General features: G+C 46.3%; 1 protein-coding gene across 2 annotated transcripts in view; it reads right to left on the bottom strand.

Annotated features, from left to right (window-relative positions):
- Positions 1-12995: 12995 nt before the first annotated feature.
- The window catches only part of SPOP (speckle type BTB/POZ protein), a 68646-nt gene continuing 61581 nt past the window's right edge, over positions 12996-20060 (bottom strand). For both annotated transcript variants that reach the window (XM_090291411.1, XM_090291412.1), the window contains 4 exons: positions 19024-19079; positions 18220-18342; positions 14528-14670; positions 12996-13380 (listed from right to left, as the gene is read on the bottom strand). In XM_090291411.1, coding sequence (XP_090147537.1) covers positions 13236-13380; positions 14528-14670; positions 18220-18342; positions 19024-19079 — 467 coding nt within the window. In that variant the 3' untranslated portion in view covers positions 12996-13235. The remainder of the gene's footprint in view (positions 13381-14527; positions 14671-18219; positions 18343-19023; positions 19080-20060) is intronic.

Genomic DNA, 20060 nt, shown 5'->3' with positions numbered 1-20060 from the left:
CTAGGTGAAAGGACCCAGGCTACAGGTAGGAGACCTGGGTTTCTGTCCTGGTTCTGCCCCATTATGCATGTGGCAGGGACCACTAATTGTTTTATAACATTCATTCCCTCTTTCTCCATAGTAATGAAATCCTCAGTTTTTAACCAAGCACATGGCTGCCTGAAATAAATACATTTCTCTGCCTCCCTTGTGCCAAGATGTGATCATGTGACATAGCGAAAGGGCCATTAGGCAATTTCCAGAAATCCTAAGACAGTTTGGCCCTTCTTCTCTGTTCCATCTTCCATCCTGTTGCCTGGAATATGTATGTGATTGCTGGAACTCTAGCTGCCGTTTAAGGCCATGAGAATAAGAACCATAGCCTAGAAATGATTGGAAATGTCTTGTTTCCTGAAAACTTTGTGGGAGAGAAATATCATACCAGCCCTGGGCTGACTACCTTCAGACTTTTACGCTGGAGAAAAATCAAATTTCTGTCAAGTTTCTGTCTTATTGGGTCTCCATTTCTCGCGGTTAAATCTAGTCCTGCCTGACCGCGCGGATGTGTTTGCGCCCTTCACTTCTGCGGGCCTGTTTCCTGACCGACAGAAATGAGATCGTGCTCATACCGGGCGGCCCTTCACAGGTTTTATAGACTCACAGACAAGAATGAACGTGGGAAACTGGTCCTCCGCCCTGTCGTCGGCATCAAAGCGCACAGCCTCCATTTGGGGAGGCGGACCAACTTGCTGCTGCATTGCAGGGAGCCGCTGAGGGGCTCAGGGGTTTGCTAGCGCTGTCTGGAAGGCCTCGATCCCCTAATTCAGCCCCTACACATCTTGGTCCCCATCCACATTGTGGTACTGGTGACACAGAATCCTCGTTAAGGGCCTGACTGATCCCAGCCAGATGGGATCCTAATTTAATTAAAAACCTTTAATTACCTGCGACAACACAGCTCTGGAAGTCCAATGCAGAAGGGGGCCTGTGACTGGGGGGGCAGGGGGGCGATGGTTGACAGGGCAGAGCACGGGCTGCGCTCTTTCATCACTTGGAACCCGCGGTTGTGAGGCGTTTTACCCTCCCGATGGGCACAAACTGCCTGGCCCAGCCAGTGCGGCCCATGCGGCTGGGTTGACAGCCAAGTGGGGGAGCAGGGTAAACCGGGCCTTTGGGAGCAGAGTACCAGGCTCTTGAGCCTGAAGCTGTCAATGTTGGTTTTGTGCTTACACTGAGACCAGCACACAGTGTTTAAACTCAGAGCTGAGCTCTCCTCCTGAGCCCCTGACCCTGCCCAGGACGCTGGGTAGGAGCAGGCATGGTTCATATTTCTCCCGAATTGACCTGGCTTAAGAAACAGGGCAATTCTGTACCCACCAAAGGAAATCCATGCCCATGTTGTTCCTTGAGGACAAGTAAAGACAGCCCCCTCCTTGGTGCTGGACTTCAACTGGCTCCTCTCCCTGAAGGCAGAAGGAAGGAACCCAGGCCAGCCCGAAGTCTTGACAGGGACAGATTCAGAAACCCCTACTCTCTGAGCTGGGCTATTTTTAAGCTTTGTGGACATTATACGTTAATACCCTTCTGTTCTCTTAGTACTTATTCATTCAACAAACATTGTTTGATAAAGCCTCTATAAGTTCCAGCTGGTCTCCATGGTGCCAGGAGATCCAGGGGAAGACGTTTCAGTTTGCAGCTGAGCCACTGCCTAAATGTTCTGCTGGGGCCAGTGTGATGTCAGTGGTGAGGTGAAGGAAGAAACCCTAAGAGGAAAATGAAACTCGGGGAAGAGTAGGAGTCACGAGGCCCTGCCACTCCCAACCCGGAGGCTCTGCAGTTTGCTCTGTTGGACGCGCCTCCCATCTCCAGGCCTTTTTGCTCCCACCTTCCCGCCCCACCCTCTCTGGCGCTGGGCCCCAACTCCACACTCGTCTGGCTTCCTCTGTGATCCCCTAAAGAGCCTGCTTCTATCTCTGTCTCAGGTTGAGTCTGGAGTGCTATGTACCTGCCACCTTGGGGACAGCAGGAAATGTGCAGGTCCCCGCCTTTGACCAACAAGAAACTGGACACAGGAGCTGTCTCCTCCTCAGACTGGAGACTCTGAGAGCAAGGGCCGTGTGACCTGGAGGTCCGACCTCTGAGGAGTGTCTAGTGAGCTGCCCGGACCCAGGTGTCCTGCACACCACGTTCTCCATGGGGTGGGGATGAGGGGAGTCCCCAGCAGACCTTGTTGGACGTTGTGCCGGGGTGTGAGCACAGCCTTCACTCTGCCAGCTTGAGAGAGGAGGTGACAACAGGAGGACAAGCTGCTGCACCATTGACATTCCAACATGCCTAGGTCCCCCAGCTTGATGAGGCCCAGGTTAGCTCCTAGGGCTCAGTGGGGGACACTGAGTCATAGGAAAAGCCAGGGCCTCCAGCTCCTAACTCAGTGCTGCTCTTCTCTTCATACCAGGCTCCTTGCCCCAGGTCCCTTTCATGGCTTGTGGATGGCCCCATCTGGGGACAAGTGGCCTGCTCAGTCCAGAGGAACCTAGGCTCCCCAACCCTGGTGTTAAAGCAAGACTCTGCCCAGCCCTGGCTGGTGTGGTTCCGTGGATTGAATGCCAGCCTGTGAACCAAAGGGTTGCTGGTTCGATTCCCAGTCAAGGCACATGCCTGGGCTGTGGGCAGGGTCCCCAGTTGGGGGCATGTGAGAGGCAACCACACGCTGATGTTTCTCTCCCTCTTTCTCCCTCCCTTCCCCTCTCTAAAAATAAATAAATAAAATATCTTTTTTATTTTATTTCTATTATTTTTTTATAAATGTTTTTTTAATAAATTATTTGTTTGTTTATTTATTTTGAGAGAGAGGGGAAAGGAGAAAGAGAGAGAAATATCACTGTGTGGTTGTCTCTCACTTGCGCCCCCAACTGGGGACCCTGATGTGCAACCTAATCATGTGCCCTGACTGGGAATTGAACCAGCGACACTTGGCTCGCAGGCCAATGCTCAATCCACTGAGCCACAGCAGCCAGGAAAATATCTTTTTTAAAAGTACATTAAACTATAAAAATTAAAAACGAAAACAAAAAACTATGCCCAGCTATGATATGTTTAAAGGGAGTTGGGGTTGAGTCTTAGTTATCATGTGATCTTGATCTAGTCGCCTCCCCTTCCGGAGGGTCTTGGATGGCAGTGCTCCTCCCACTTGCTCACCGGTGGCTGTGAGGAGCAAACTGGCTCTGTGCACAGTGGCATCATGTCAGCATAGGGCTATTGCCATCTAGCTCCCCCCAGCCCGCTCCTTCCCAGGGCTCACATCACACTGGAGGCTCCTGGGAAGGGAGAGGACTGGTTTCTTTCCCTTCAGGGTAGGCTGTGGAGCGCAGCGGCTGAGAACACAGACGTCGAAGCCAGATTGCCTAATTGTAGACCTTGAGCAAGTGACTGAACACCTTTGTGTCTCAGCTTCTCCACCTGTAAAATGAGGATGGTCTTTACCAGCCCAAGGGCCGTTGAAAGCAGCTGGAACAGTGTTTGGCACAGAGCAAGCGGTGCTGGAGCGTGTGGCTCTGAGGGCAGTCCCGCACTGTGGGGATCCTGGCCTCACTCGGGCCTGGGCGGCCAGACGAATGGCCATGGGCATGCATTCCTTGCTGCAGGAAGAGTGTACACGAAAAACCCCATAGGGCAGGTTGGAGTTCCGTCATGTCTACAAAAGATGACACTTATATAAAGGAAAGTCCTTTTGTTCTTGATTCTGGCCAAGAAACTGGGCCCTTGGTTGCATTCCTGTTGCTTCTGGGTCCCAGAATCTCACTTCCGCACTCCGGAAGCCCTGGTGGCACACTGAGGGGGTTCCTGTATATGGTCCCCCCAGGACCCCTACCCGTAAACATAACACAAGGCTCAGAGAATGCAGGTGGCCAAGGGGTCTTTATTTAGAAGCACATGGTTCAGTGCCCAGAGCAGTCAGCCACACACATTCCCCAGGCTGAGGCAGCCCACCGCTGAGAGCCCCCTCTGCCCCACCCCTGGCCCCCGCGTCCCACCCCACCACACCCTGGTTTCTCTCCCTGCCACATCTTCAGGTCACCTCCACCCAACAGAGCAGTTTCTCATCAGCCTGGATGGCCTGTGGTCCCTTGCTGTCACGGATGGGAACTGGTGTGTGAAGAGTACCCAGCTTGGACTATACCTGAGAGTGAATCTCTGGGGACTGGGCCTTGCGTAACCCATTTCTTCCACACCTCAGGGAGGGCCAAGTGCATGGGGCGCACACAGGGCCTGGGCAAGTAAACCTTGGCTCTTGGACAAACTGAATTCCATTTCTGTCGTGGGTGTCTCTCACAAGGACAGGAAAAAGGGAAGGGAAGCAAGAGGCAGCTAAACCCTGCAGGGCGGCATCTGCAGTAGGTGAGAACGGTGCTGGGTGGGGGAAACTGGGGGTAGGTGAGGGATACAAGAGGTGGAAAGGTATATAAATGCCCCATTTACCAGTCCTGGCAGCTCCCAGGCCTTCGAGAGGAGGGGGCTGCTGCTGCTCAGTCAGGCTCTGCCATCTGCCACATCTCAGCGGAGATCAGCACTGGAGGGCTCGTTGTAGGCAGAGCTTTTTCTTTTTCTTTCATTTTTTTTTTTTTTTTTTTTTTAATGCAGTAGAATCAGGCTCAAGATGTCACTCTACTGAGCTGGACTAGAAATGGGTAGAGAAATGTCTAGGAAAACAGGAGAGAGATAAATGGAAGCTTCTAGACTCTAGCAGGAAGGAAGATCAGGGGCAGGAAAGGAAGAAAAAAAGCTAAAGAAGAAAAAAGTGTAGAAAAGATGGGCCTGATTTAGCAGGCATGTATCACCCATCTCTCCCTGGCCCCTGTGAGGCAGCAACAGTCCAAGGAACAGGGCTCCTGGGTCCTAAAGTTACCCGCCTCCTCTCTCCAAGCCTGATTTTCACACCTACTAATACAAGCTGAAGTGCTTACGCCCTGCCTCCTTCCTCCATCTCTGGAAGGCCTCGTGTCAAGCACTCCTGGCTTTCGGAGATTTTAACAGTGATGACACTGATGATCATAAATGGGGAACGAAAGTTATTCCAGGTGGCTGGAGAGCTGGCGCAGGCCCCCCCCCCCCCCCCCCCCCGCCTCCGCACCTTACAGCAGGTGAGAGCCTCAGAGCCCGGGATGCTTTCTCCACAGGTAATCCTGCTTCAGGAGATTCCCACACTCCTGGAGGTGCCCATTCCAGTGTCTCGTCACAGATTTGGATTCTATTCCAAGAAATCCGAAAAGGAAATGGACTCAACTGACTACATACGACTTAGGTTAGAGCCAACGGGGATGAAGTAACAAGAGTAACGTTAGCCTCCATTTACCTTTCTGGAGCTCTCGTTCAATGGCAGACACTGTGTTAAGGGCCTGACATGTACTTTCTCATTCATGTCCCAGGAGAAGTCTCTAAGAGGTGCTCATTTTGCAGATGAGAAAACTAAGGCTTTCACAGGCAAGGCCAGGATCACGAGCGTGGCGGGAGGTCAGAGCCAGGTTCCTGGACTCCAGCTGCCGTGCTTTGCGGAGCTCAGCCTGGCCTGGACCCTGAGGGCAGCGTGCTCTCTTACCAACCCCTCCCCAGCGACAATTTAGGTCACTCCTCACCCCGCCACCCTTTCCAGGAATTCTCAGCCATTGCCCTTAATTCCTGCTTAACTCTGAAAACCATACACATCCACCAGATAAAAACTTGCTCAACTTCCCGCTATCAGACAAATCCACTCGTTCCGGCAGGACTCTCCTCAAATCCAGAGAGGGCGTCCCTCCTCCTCCTAAGGCCACCCAACCGGCTCCTCCTAGCACAGATGACCTGCTCTCTACCGGACCTTGGAGTGTTCACGCTTCCCCTCTGCTGCACCCTTCCCCACCAGCTTTAAACATGCTCCTGTCGCTTTCATTCTATCTGAAAAAACAAAACACCTCCCCCTACTCACCCCCACCCCCGTTACTGCCTCAGCTTTGTCCCTCCCTTCACAGCCACACCTCAGAGACTTGCCTGTGCTCCTCATCTCCATCCTCACCTCCTGCCCACTCCTCACCTCACCCCAGCTGGGGTCCCTTCCCCTGACTTTCATGATGCTATGAGCATTTTAAAATTCTTTTTCTTACTCTACAGTATTTGGTGCAGTCGACAATTTTGTACCGGTTCTCTTCGTGTACACGTTTTCTTCCTACCCGGGCCCCTTCTCCTCCTTTGTGGCTTACCTTCGTTTACTGGCCTTTAAATATAAGGGTTCCTTAAGGTTTCATCCCGGGCCCCCTTCTCCCCTCACTCTGCACTTCTTGGAGATCCAGCACACCCCAGGACTTCAATTACACCCACAAACCAGTATCACCCCAGAACCTTCTCTCTGGACTCGACCTCTCCTCCGAGATCTAGGCTCATGAATTCAACAGCCTACGTGACACTTCCACTTGGAGCTCACCAGGCCTCTTATCATCAACAAGTAAAACAAAACTAACCACCTACTCTCCATCAAGACAGTTTATGTTCCTATCGGTCTGTACTTCGGTGAACCCATCCTAGCCACCTCTTCATCCTTACTCTATCCAATCCACTGTGAAGTTCTGCCAAATTTGCCCCCTAGATCTCGCATATATCTACGCTTTCCCAGCTCTACCACCTCTCTCATTCAAGTTGCATTATCTCTTGCCTGCCTCCGTTCCTACTTCCAACATTCACTTCTCTATATCCTAGCTAAAGAGCTTGTTAAAAGGAAATTTGTCACCCCTCTTAAAACTCAATGGGTTTCCCACTGTGCTTGGACCTGGAAGGTCTAAATACAACCTATGAAGGTCCCGACAGACTGGCTTCTAACTTGCTGAGGCCTCTCCACGCTCCAGCCACCCAGCCTTCTCCGGGCTCCGCTCCTGGAACACACCAGGCTCCCTCCTGACTCCCGGCCTAATGTATGCGGTTTCTTCTGTGAGGAATACGCCTCTCTAACATTACCAAGTTGACAGCTCCTCATCCTTCAGCTCTCGCTTTCAAAAGCTGCTTTCTTTGGGGAGCCTCTCTGGATCTCCCAGATGAGGTGAATTCCCCACTCCCAGGCTCTCTTCGTGCCCTATCCGTTTCATTCAGAGCACTCACCTCGGTGGGACATCATGTATTTGGGGGATTACTAGGGACACTACCTCCCCATTAGATGCAGTTGTACTCACTGGTTGTCCCTAGGAACTAGCAGTTCCTAGCAAACCATATATCAAATGTGTAAGTAAATTACCAGCAAAGGAAACAGAAAGGGTTCTCAGAATTCATTCTTAAAAGACCACACCAAGGCACAGTTACTAAAACTTCGGTGGGCATAGAAGACCCTTGAGATCACCCACTCGTATGCTGACCACTCTCTAATGCCCTTTCCTTTCTGTTTTCCTCTTTAACCTTTGTGCAAAGGTAGTGCGGGCAGGAAGGATACACTAGAGACCACAACCCCCTGGAATGACTGAGGATTATATTGGGTAATGTGTCAGGGGATGGGCATATTTTCCATTAGTGTTTCAACAAAACACACACTTCCAGTACTGGTAAGATATAAAAAAAATATTTAATCAGAGATTCAAATGTGTAATGACTATCGGTTCATGTATCAATGTCAAGTTATCGATAGATTCTAAAAAGGCAGTATTTCCCTCTCCTGTTAACTAGGCGAGTGCATTTTAAAGTGAGGTGGGGTAACAGGAAGCAATGAGGTGCACAGATGTTGAAGGAAAAACTTGAAACCACACCAGTGAGTGGTTTCTGGCTCCCAATGGCGCTGTAGAGCCCAGTTGTTAAATTTCCAAGAATTTTGAGAGCTTGTTGAGTGGCTAATTAAAGGTTAAGTTGTATTAATAGGAAAAGTAATACTCAAAATTCACCTCTTCCTAATTATTTTACACTTTACTATTATCTGTGCCCTTGAGGTTTATACATCTATCCGGATGGCAGGAATAGTAGCTAGTGGTGTGCTGTGCATCGCTTCCCAGCTCTGCGCCCAGGGAGGTCTCACTGGAAGTTTCAAATGGGCCAGGGCGGGAGTATCCACACCATGGAGACTGACAGATGCTACCCATCAGCTTCCATTCTGGGGAAGTGAATGTTATGCCTTCAGGAGCACACCACTGAAGCAAGCCACTGGCTCATGAAAGAAAACATTTGAAGGGTTTATCGTAAGCGTGAAGCAAACTTTTCCTTGGGAGATGGAAAGGGTGAAGAAGTATAGACACATGTGTCTGTCTTTAAGGAAACCATTCTCAAAACCGTGTCAGGGTTGAGGTGCTTGTTTTTTCTCAATGTGAAGCTATAATTATTCTATAAACATGACTTTTATGACAAATACCAGTTATGAAAGGATCTGTAATTTTATGGAACAACCTGTGCGCCATGACTTCTAGACAAAAATAAATGTGTTCACTAAATTGAGACCTAAGTTCTTAAGAGTGGGTGGGAGAGATTCCCTTCCTCTCTCCCTGCCAAACTTCTGGGAAGAGTAGCTTGTACTCAATCTGCTGGCTTACCTTCTCATCGGTCTTGGCTTCTGCCTCCATCATTTGACAGAAACTGCTCTAAGGTAACCACTGACCTCCTTATGGCTGAATTCAGTACCTTTTCAGCCCTCAGTGCCACGACCTCTGCTTTGTTTCAGTGCGCCATTCCCCCGCCTCCTCCGTTAGGCCGCATTAGAAGAGCAGAAATCCTACCCTCCACGTCCACCCTAGCCTTGCACACCGTCAGGAAACTTCTAGGTGCTCAGCCATCATTTGCTGAGTCAGTGGCCCAAGTTTTCATTTCTGCGACCTTGAGCAAGTCATCTCACTTTTCTGAGTGTGTTTTCTCAGACACGACAGGAAGATGAACTATGTGGGGGGCCTGTTTTCCCCCTCAGTTTGTCCACAGCTCATCTTTAAGGGTCTTGAGGGGGCTGAAACTCTCTCCACCTCAACCGAGCAACAGAAGCAGGTACGTCCTCTTCACTGCCTGGCAAACTCTTGGATTTTCGCTTTCTCTTTGTTCCTTGGACCTATGCCCCAAAATTATTCCTTTGCCTTCTGTTGCTTCTTGGCTCAGAGCCGAGTAGAGTGACTTTGAGGAAGTTACGTTATCACCTTCCCAAACTATATAGCTGGGATGAACAAGGCTGCACAAGACAAGCCGGCAAGTGCTCAAAACTCCAGTGAGGTCTGTGAACCGCAGCCAGCGCTACTTGAGTTACACCTGTTTTATCTCCATAATGCTTTCCCCCTAGAGTTGATCCCCTTCAACCCGTTAATCATTTCTGTTGCTTGTATGGAATTCCCTCAAGTCTAAACTTCTTAAGAGTTGCAGGAATCCAAACCAAATCGTATTCCACACGCCTGTTTCCACTCCAGCATTACAGGGTTTCCGGAGGGGGACTGATCATCTTGCTAACGGCTTAGTGGCATGATGATCCCATCCATCAACAGTATTCAGATTTCTACTCTCTTCTGGAGGTCAAAGCTTCTGGTTCCCCCAGCTCATTATCCCAAATACTGATCGTCCTACATTTGCTTTCTCGCTCACTGTCTCCATGAGGTGTCCACCTATGGGGTCAAAGGCCCCAGCGCGGCACAGCCACCTCTAAAATTAAAAGGGGAAGAACACATCCACCTTGTGCACACACATACATAAAGAGCAGTCCAACAGTACTCACCTGAATGTTAGATTAGTCAGCAAACCATTAGAAATGAATCTAAATGATGTAGAGCAGAGTTCAGTGAAAAGTCATGAGATAAAGAAACACACTGGGCCCAGGCTGATTAAAAAGATAATTAGTTGTGGAAAGTAAGATTGGGCTCCAGCCAAGAATTTGTTTTTGACAAAGATAAACCAAAGGATCCAATACAGTCATGTTGGGAGAATTGAGTTGTTCTTATACAGGAGTTGAAGAGCCAGAACAAAGCCACAGTCAGTTTCAAGATGCGGCTCAACTCCCCCCATTTGTTGTTCTGCCCATAAACATCCAAGCTGCTTCCTTTCATCTGCACAGGGCTCACACAATATGGAGAATCCACAATAGGTTTAAACCAGATTTATAAATAAATGTGCAGAGTGGTGGTCAAGCCAGAGATCTTTTTGGCCTAAGAAAAGATCTTAATGTCTCTGGTTGGGATTTTTTAAAAAAAGAGGAATCTCTTTAAAGGCCTAAAAGGCCAGCTGACTTAGCAGCAATAAGCAAAAGGCATCTCTTATCTAAAGAGTTAAAACCCACAAAGGTGTTTGAGATGCTCTGTAGCAACAGAGGTTTAATCCTCACACAGGGAATGGGAACAATTCTCCGTGGATGGCTGTCTCCACGTCCAGATAGAGGGGGGCTGACAACGGGAGGAGGGGAGCTGGGGAGTGACACCAGATACTCTTATTTGGACCTGAAACAGCAACACCAAAGGTTCTGTGAAACTCCTTGCCTGAAATATTGTTTGATAAATAAGCCATCTCCTTGTGGAATTGAAATCTCCAACTGTTCTACTGGCACGGACATCGCTGCAGTGACAGCACATGCCCCAGATTGTGGAGTTAACGTGAATTAAATTTCAGATGTGGGGGAGCTAAGGGAGGGGGTGGTGGCAGTGGGAGGTTTATGAACAGTATGCTGGGGCTCTGATGTTGTCACAACCAGATGGCGTCAACTGTATCATTTAAACAAAAACAAACACGTCCAGAAATAATGCAATAATGACAGAAGCACGGAGCAGCTTCACCTGTACCTGAAATCCTAAGCTTTGTACCCACAGGAAAGCCCGCATTAGAAATTCCATGAATATTGGAAAATCACAGCAGAGACCTTCGTCCTGCCAGAAGCCAGGTGCCAGGATTGCTATCCTCACGAGGACATAACCTCTGAACCACCAGCCCCAAACCCACAGCTTTCTGTGAATGAGGAGGCACGCAAATCTGAGGTCCCGTTTGTCCTCCAGGAACCTCTGAAGAGCAAGCAAGCCCAGGCCTCTTTTCAGATTTTTGCTCTTGCTATTGCCACAGAAAAGAAGCTTTGCCTCATACTTCATACCTAAACATTTCACAAAAGAAACTTTCTACAGTTACTGACACTGTTTTTCAGAGTTCTACATTAGAAGAACTGTCACACAACAGTTCTGTGACCTTAGGCAAGTCACTTGCCTTCTCTGGGTTTCAACTTCTCTTATCTATAAAATGGGAAGGTATTTGTCACTTGTCCTACCAAACTCAAGTTGTTGGGAAGTTCAAATGAGACACTGTGCCTGCGAGGCTCACTGCCAACGGGGACCTGCTGAGCAAATGCAGTTGCCTGAGAGAGTGTGGGGAGAGGAGACCATGCATGCCCTGGTCCCTGGAGTCGTGTGCTGGTCTGGACAGGGAGGACCGAGGAGGCACAGGGACAGAAGCCAGAGCACGAACTGGGTACTTCCTCACACAGGTGACACTTAGAAGGAAACTGGAAAATGCAATGGAGTGGTTGGTTTCCAGTAAGCAAATCCCGTCTTTGATTATACTGATAATAGATCTTACTCCATTGCAGGGGTGGCAAGAGGAATGAAAATGGATATATCTGCAAAGGCTAAAGTCACGGAAGGGAAATGGGAGGTGAAACACGTCAAGCTTCTGTCTAAGGTCAAATACCATGCACCTTGGCCAGGTGGCCAATGCACTTCCCTGTGTAGCCCCCAGTCCGGTTCCACACTGCTGGAAGGCCGAAGAGCATCCCTGTGAGCTCACTGGGAATTCAGACAGTACCTTTTCTGAAAACACATCAAGTCAGTGACAGAACCAGTCACAGACAATAATTTCCCTTTATTTAACCTTGACATTCATGTCCCCTTGATCTTTTTCTAGTTCACTAGGAAGGATATCGAGAGTAGGTCTTAAAACGTGGAGGGTGCAGAAAAGCCCGCTTTCATCACTAGCCTTGGCAGAGGTAGGAGCCTGATCCCCAGTAGAATGTGGACTGTGAGCTACTCAGGAAGGACAGGAGACTGGCAGATGCTGGTAGCTCACCAAGGAAGTATGAGATTAGGGACATGCAATAAATCCCCACTGCTCACACATTTCAAACAAAATCTCTGCAAGCTGAAGGATCAAACAAGGCCTTCGAAATCCCTCAAGAAACTCAGACCCAAAAGAGAAATCAGATGAGTGAAACAAAAGGCCAGGGACACCACACAGTACAAAATAGTCATTATTTATATTTTCAAAAAGAAAAAAATTAACATTTGGAACTTCTCCCCTGCAGGAAGAGGGGTGAACTGGAAGGAACAGGACTGGCTCCTACGCAGGCGCAGGTACGGACAGCTGAGCAATCGGGCTGGGATTTTTTTCAGACAGCATTAATAATAAAATTTCCTTTTTCTCATCTTTTTGTTTTGTGGTTTTTTTTAGAAAAGGAGATGGGCAGGAAAATAAAATCAGAGAAAAATGCCAAAAAACATTTTCCACAATATCTAAAAACAGAGAACAATAGTTCTTGTCAAAACAGTATGAATTATTGGTGAATTATTTTTTTCCCAGTTTTCAACACTAATAAAGATTTTCTGCAAAAAACCACCACATCAGAACACTCATCTTACAGATCAAATAACCTCCTTTCCCTTTCGCCTTCACTTGTCATTTTTCATAAAGGGATAAAAGATATAGTCTGTTCTTGCAAACAGTAAGTGCTAACAACAAGAGCGCTCTTCTGATACTTGTATGGTGGTGAGGAGTTTTCACAAATATCCACATTTTAGCACAGTTGGATGGGCTGAAATTTCTCTCAATATAAATAGTACTGGAATCTACAAATTGATTTTTGAGAAATTCTGCAAAAATCCTTTCTTCTTTCCTTTCCTTTTCCTCTTCTCTTAAAACCAAATGTCCATTTATTTTCCTTTTTGCTCCAGGCACCTGCCGATTTGTTCTGCTCAGTCAGGCACAGGCAGGTTTCTCCAAGTACCACCGCCAGGCCGTCCTCAGGGCCAGCGCCTAAGCCGAATCCCCATAGGATCAAACTCGGCCCAGCCAAAAGGAACAGAACACAGTGACAGCAACATGGTTTTCTTTAGGTTTAACAGCCCCGAGTCCCTGGCCCTTCCCTCCCCCCATTCCCCCCAAGTTTATTTAGTGCTGTTTGAAAAGTCTGGGGCCACAATGCAGTCTTTCCCCCCACAGCAGAGTAAAAGCTCCACAGATTGCGCTGTCTACCTGGTGGTCAGTGGAAGCAACAGTGGCTGCTGCTTTGGGAAAATAAACGGAGTCTTACAACAGGCAGGCTCTTAGGATTGCTTCAGGCGCTTGCGTGGGGGTCCCAGAAAGGGGCACTGTGCGGAAGCCAGAGAGCGGTACGCTTCAGCCACCAAGTGGGGGTGCGACACCACCATGGACTTCCACCCGGAGGTCTCCAGCACATCCGAGGCGTGACTAGGAGAAATGTGGAGAGCTGGGTTAACAAAGGCACGCGTGAAGAACGGGTTCAACAGCCCCGACAGCCCAATTTCCCAGAAGAGAAAACCCTTAATATGCACAGGACTTTGCTTGTTTAGACGGTGTGCAGAATGCTGACCAGACTGTGGCTGCTGAATTCTGAAAACCTGGGCTTTGTGTCACTTTGTTATCAACTCCCAGGTGAAGTGTTCCTCAGGCTCTTCTCTACACTGTCCAGTTCTTTATGTTGCTAATGAAGGAACAGCTCTGAGCTTCCTGTTTCTAGTGCCCTAACTAACCCCAGAGCAGATCAGAGCCTGGGGCCTATCTGATTATAAAAAAGGAGGGGATACTAACTGCACTTCACTGAATGGTTAAATCTACAAAGCATCAAGCACCTGTCCAGCACAGAATGAGCACTCACTCGGACCAACATTAAAACAACCTTAACAAACACATAGAGGACATCGCTTCCTGTTTGGGGGCATTTTCTGTATTGAATAATGTTCACTATCCACTTGGCAAATTCTTAGACTCATCTCACTCCAAAACTGCTGTGTGAGAGCTTCCTAAGGCCTGCTTCTCCTCCTTAGGCTGTCTCCAACTTCTGCTCCCCAGCAGGCAAGGGAGTAGAACATGCCCCACTGAGAATTATTTCAGAAACTAATATGGCCAGGGCATTTGTCACTTAAGGTTGAAGGAACAGATCTACTGGAATGAACATTTCTTTCTCAAAACAGTATTTAACAACCTCATCTGATGATCTCTTCTCTTTTCCCCACTAGATGTATTTTGCTAACTCATAAAAACAGACTTGTGCTCTCCCAGAGATCTACATGCCTTTTATTAAGCCAGTGAATGTGAAGTAAAGATGTTATCATTTGGGGAACACAGCCTTTTCTGGCCAGCAAGTTATCATTTTCATCAATTCTGATCACTACAAGGAAGCAGAAGACTTCACTCAGCAATCAAATTAGACCCATGAAAGAAAACTGTCTTCCACATGGTCAGGATGAAAATTCTATACTTACTGCTCAAAGGTTAATGAAGCTTCTTGTCTATTTTATTCACTAATTCAAAGTCTCCTCATTTCTCTAGCTATCCCAACTGCCCTGAAAGAAGAACTTTGAAGATGCCAACTCACTAGTTGATGAAATCCACTGCCTGAGTTTTCAATTGATCGGCGCTGTGGAGGTCAGCCAAGATGAGGATTTCCGCAGCGTTCTCCACCGAGAGGTTACTGCAGAGGGCATCCTCACACATGACCTTCAAACGCTCCAGGGCATACTATAAAACAAAAGCACCCTGTCAGAGCAGCAAGTGCTCCGGGCTGCGCGCTGCAGGAGCAGTTTTCTGCAGGTGTGCCATCATGCAATGGGTACCCAAACAAAACTGCAGACTGAGACGGCTGCTACTGCAATTGTAAAACGGAACCATACTCCGACGGGCCAAGGTGAAGACAGTTAGAATAACTTGCATACCTACCATTCAAGTTCTCCAGTCTACCTATGAGAGAAACGGCAATTATGAAGTAGACCCCCACCTTCAAGTTTACCCTGTCCCAACTATGATTAAAGTGTTTCTTAAACCATCACCACCTATGCTTACAAGGGGGCATTAGTCTGCTTCAAGTCATCAGGGACATTACATTTAAAATCTGTGCAATCCTTTTATTTAGAGCCAGACTAGAGTGATGCACGGTCCATTCCACCGAAGCACGGTCACTAGCCCAGCGGGGCATCCCAACTGGACCATCAGGCTATGGGAAGAAGCCCTGTGGTGACTTTCACCAGCATCTCTGCCACCAGTTGTTCCTGAATGAAGGTCAACCAAGGCCTCCTTTTAAATAAAGAAGGATAAATGGAGTCCTATTTTATTGGGGTTGAGGTTAAGATTCTCAGAGTAGAAGAACAAAGCAACAAAGACCCTGGATCCAGTTTCAGTCTGAACACTTTCTGCCTTCCAAGTAAAGGGTATAAAGGCTCTGGAAATGAAAGTCTAGGTTGATACTGGGCACATTTGATTTAGCTGATTGGTTTTGATGCAACCGTACTCCTTGCTCTCAAGTAGGAGATTATGAACTTCCTAAGGAACTTCGAGGATAAAGAGGAGGAAGGGATGGAAGAAGGCACAAAATACAATGTCATTAATCAGGTCACAGGAAAGAGGTTTGATTGAGAGTCCAGTCTCCGCACAGGTCCCATCTTAAGGGGCCTCAGAACTCAGTGAAACAGCTCTCCTCAGGCTGAGTCATGGCGATCGGAGCAGGACAACTTCATTCCCATAAACCCTGGGTGAGGAGGCACATCTGCTGGCACTGGGACCTCCTACAGCAAAAAGAGTGTTTGACTGGTTTTGGTGCAGGTTTAATTTTTTACATTTGAGTAACTGGAAAACAGTTTCCATGGAAAACAGGAATGATACTAGACAAGCAAGAAATTAGGTTTTTGTTGTAAAGGCTGGAAAAGGTTGAGTAAATGGTCAGTTTTTACACTGTGCTGCACAGAATATTCTTCTCATCCTTTCTCAATTCATTCTTTTAAAAGGATTTTTACTGTGAATAGCTCTGATCCCTACTGCATAATTAGGCAAAAGTAGCCACTCTTGTCCCTTGGGAGACGAAGTTTCTTCTTAATTATACTTCTGGAAAACCTGCCTAATGGCAGTACTTACCCAAGAGATTGAAATTGTGTCTCCCAGGCCTGGCCAATGTGTTTTGTTTTGTTTTTGGTCTAATTACACATGTCCCCAGGAGACCAGAAAAGCTCAGAAGAAGCTGTTTTAGCCTGTAGGGTAAATTCTAGATGTTTAGATCCTTCCATGAAAGATTTCTTTTTCTGTTTTCCGAAAGCTCACAAGGAGGTATAAAGGTAAAAATGTTTTCAAATATGCTGGGAGCAAAGAATATCTAAGGGGAAATTTTGAATGGAATTTGAAAACATACCCTTCAGTTACTTCTCATTCATAAATTTATGTAAAGCACTGCTGTGATTCAACTGCTTTATCTTCTAAAATCGTTATCGCACTGTACTGAAAAGCCATCCTCAGAAGGTCAGCCAGGCTGATCCCCATGCTCTGTGCATTTCCAGTAGGTTCCCAGTGGGTTCTCTGGCTGAGGAGCAGAAATGAAAACCCAGGGACACAGATATCTAACCCTGGTTCTGAGCCTCAGTATTTCTGTCTAGAAAGTGGGCCTTTCAATACTACTGGAAGACAAGGAAGATAAATGCCTGGTGTGTGTAAGCACAAGTGACTGTTTTCACTGAAAATCAGAGGGCAGAGGAGTCAGAATCATTATAAATTCATGTTTATAAAAAGCAAGCCCAGAGCTCACAATATATATTTTCTTACTGTCTCCACTGGAAGCCAGTTTCCTCTGGTCAGAATTGAGCTAGACTGGAAGGCTATGGGATGTTCGCATTGCTTAGCTGGACTGATAAGGTTTTGAAAGGTGGTAGACAGGATATAGTTATTATTCGGCCCTTTTCATCTGTAGCATTGATTGGGTTTATATGCCTTATCCTCTACAAGTACTCCAAAAAGCTGATCGAGAAAGATAAAACCTCCACTGTAAAAACAGGTGCTTTCTTCTGTTCTCAAGGGTGCAAAGGAAGGTGGAAGGAGACCACTCCTGTGAGCGAATCCTGAAAGGCTCTAAGCCCTTATGGTAGAGGCAGCTTCGCCCTCAGACGGGTGCTGCAGCTTCATGGCAGAAAGACGTGGCGCTTCCAGCAGAGAACCGTCTTTCTCACAGGGTGTGCTAGGGGTCAGGTGCGAGCCCATCAAGAAACACACACACACACACACACACACGCACACGTACACACACACACCCCCTCGTGTTTCCTCAGACCACAGGGCCTTGGAGGAGCAGGTCACTGACCTCTCTTTGATGTATTTACACAATGAAAGTCAGTTTCCCAAAGTGTGTTTTGGGGAACATGAATCCCAGGGGTGGTCCTTGAGGAAGAGAATTCCAGGGTTAACTAAAGTGGAGAAATGCTATATTGCCTTTCAGAAAACTCAGTGCACACACAACATACTAAAGGTTCTGAGAAATCCTGCAATAAAACAGCACCACACAAAACCCCCATGTGATTTGGTTACACTCAGTATTTCATTAACCATTTCCCCCCAAGCTTATTTTGGGAATCACTGGTTTGTTGTTTGAGGTAATCACCATATTTCCTTGCTAAGATCCAAGTTTTTATTTTCACACCTTTTCTCAAATCAGAATATATCCTATAGTCAAAGTATACTTTTACAGTAGTAGTATCTCTTTTTTCCTAAAGAGCTTTAATCATTTTGTAATTTTGAATATTTCAATAACTACTTAGGGGAAAGTTAAAAACGCTGTTAACTAGGACACTGGGTAAAATATTATTCTCTCATTGAAAAAGTTTAAATAAAAGTTAATGAACTCAAGAACATTTTATAAATTATAAAGCCAAATTATAAAATGTAAATCCAAATGTTAGTATTATCTGAGCCTTTTATTTCACTATGGTTAAATGTGAGATGGGGAAGAGAGGTAGTAAATGGCAAACTTATTCTTCTTTTTCATAGGCACGGTGACCATAAAATTTACCATTCAAAGCAGGACACTTTTGAAAATAAAAAGAGCGCTATCATCGCTTCTCGGCCTTTTGGCTAAGATCAAGTGTAAAAAGAGCGCTATCAGTAATTGTGCTGTAACACATGTGTAAACCAGGACTGTCTGGCCAAACTAATATATATGCTCACCTCACCTACAACGCAGCACAGAAGCCCAGTTGTGAAACTCAAGAGGTCACAGAAACTCCTAGTCTGGAGATTATTTTTCTATCCCTGTCTCACCTTGTCAGCAGCTGCCAGCAAATCATCAGCCATTTTGTCCAGGTTCGGAGCCTTCCCCGTGTAAATGAAACACATCATTTCCTTAAAAACTTCAGGCTCCACATCATTGATTTCAACCCGATTCTGTGTCAGAAAAACCGGAAGTGAGGAACATTCCCATAGAACAAAATCCCTAGACAATTTTCTTCTTCTTCTTCTTTTTTTTAAACCTCATCCGAGGATATGTTTATTGATTTTAGAGAGAGAGGAAGGGAGCAAAGGAGCAAGAGAGAAACATGAACATGGGAGAGAAACATCGACTGGTTTGCCTCCCGTTGGTATACGGGACAACACTCCAACCAACCGAGCAACCTGGCCAAGGCCCTAAACAATTTTCATTTGAAAGCACTGGTGAGGAGAGAAGCTTGTATCATTTAAAACCTAACATGAATGGAAAATTGCTCTTTGTCGTATTTGATTACAATCGCCTTTCCCTGTCATATGTACGGCCTTTATTTTCTCAAATACAACAGCAAAACAACAGCATCTTTCATTTTCCCCTTTCTTTTCTTGAGTAGAAACACATGTCTAATACCCTCACCCTCAAATGCCTGGATGATCTGCCTGGGACAGAGTGAGGCTGTTTTACCTAGAATCCTGGACCTCCTCTCCCTGCTCTCAGAAAGCGTCTGTTCGGGGAATTTGTACTCCATTTCAGTAACACAGTAAGAAAAATAATTAGAAAACTAAATCTTCTGCCAGACTGGAAAAATCATCTCAATCTAGTCACCTAGCTAAAAGACATATTTTTATCCTGATACATACCTTTTTGCTCTCCTCCATTTCATGTTCAAACATGGCACTAAAAACTGGAGAACGAGCTAGAAAGTGAAAGGCAACAGACACAGATGGGGTTATCACATTGTAATCTCTTGGTTCTTCTGTTATGCAGAAGAGGTCTTTTTCTTTCCTGCTGCACTGGTACAGGAAAGGGTTTTAGCCTCCAATTATGCCAGAATTATAAAATTCCTTTCTTCTTATACCAATAAGTGAATAATTATAATACATAGGGGAAAAATAAATTGCTACACTCAAAATAATTTATTAGCTCGATTCCAACCATTCACATTTTAGGGAACTTACTCAAATTACCTATGTTGGATGACAATGATATACTCTGGGTAGATTCTGGGGTTCAAATGGAAGGATGTTCTGCTACCTAGATTTTTGCCTGGAACAATGACACCTACTTTTCCCACTTCCAGAGACCACACAGCAGGGAGGTCAAGAACAGGGCTCGGTGGTATCCACTACCGCGATGAAATGCATGCTTGTTTATGGCAAGTTTTCTATTCCTTCAAGCACTACATTCTCAGCAGAGATGATAACACCCCAAAGAGGCAAAAAACATCTTAGATATTACAATCATCTGTGGCCCTTGAAAGCTCAACCTTACCTAACAAAATCTTATTCCTTAGTATTTAATGTCTCTCATTAGGGATAATTTAATTTTTTCCCTTTGGGGTGGGAATAATGAAAAAAATAATGCCCAATTCTAGTTTAATGAACACTATAAATAATAAGTAAACTTAATTTTAACTGTGAAAAGTTAAGATGGCTAAGAACTCAAATTTTATCATATGTCCAATAAATCAGGGACTTTGGTGAAAGTTGAGACTACCAATTTCTACCTAAGAGAGGAAGAACAGATAGAATATATAGCAGGACTTTGAGCAAACAGGCAACTGGAACTTTGACCTACAGTTTATGTCAGAAAGGACTAATTTTAGATCTGCCATTTTTTAACCACAAAACTTTAGGCAAATCACTTAACCCTCTTAAGCCTCAATGTTTTAATCTAT

The sequence above is a fragment of the Furipterus horrens genome, unplaced genomic scaffold, assembly GCF_987537825.1.
Source record: "Furipterus horrens unplaced genomic scaffold, mFurHor1.1.pri manual_scaffold_11, whole genome shotgun sequence".
Lineage (NCBI taxonomy): Eukaryota > Metazoa > Chordata > Mammalia > Chiroptera > Furipteridae > Furipterus > Furipterus horrens.
The sequence above is the reverse complement of the archived record's forward strand: the minus strand, read 5'-3'. Positions and strand labels throughout refer to the sequence as shown.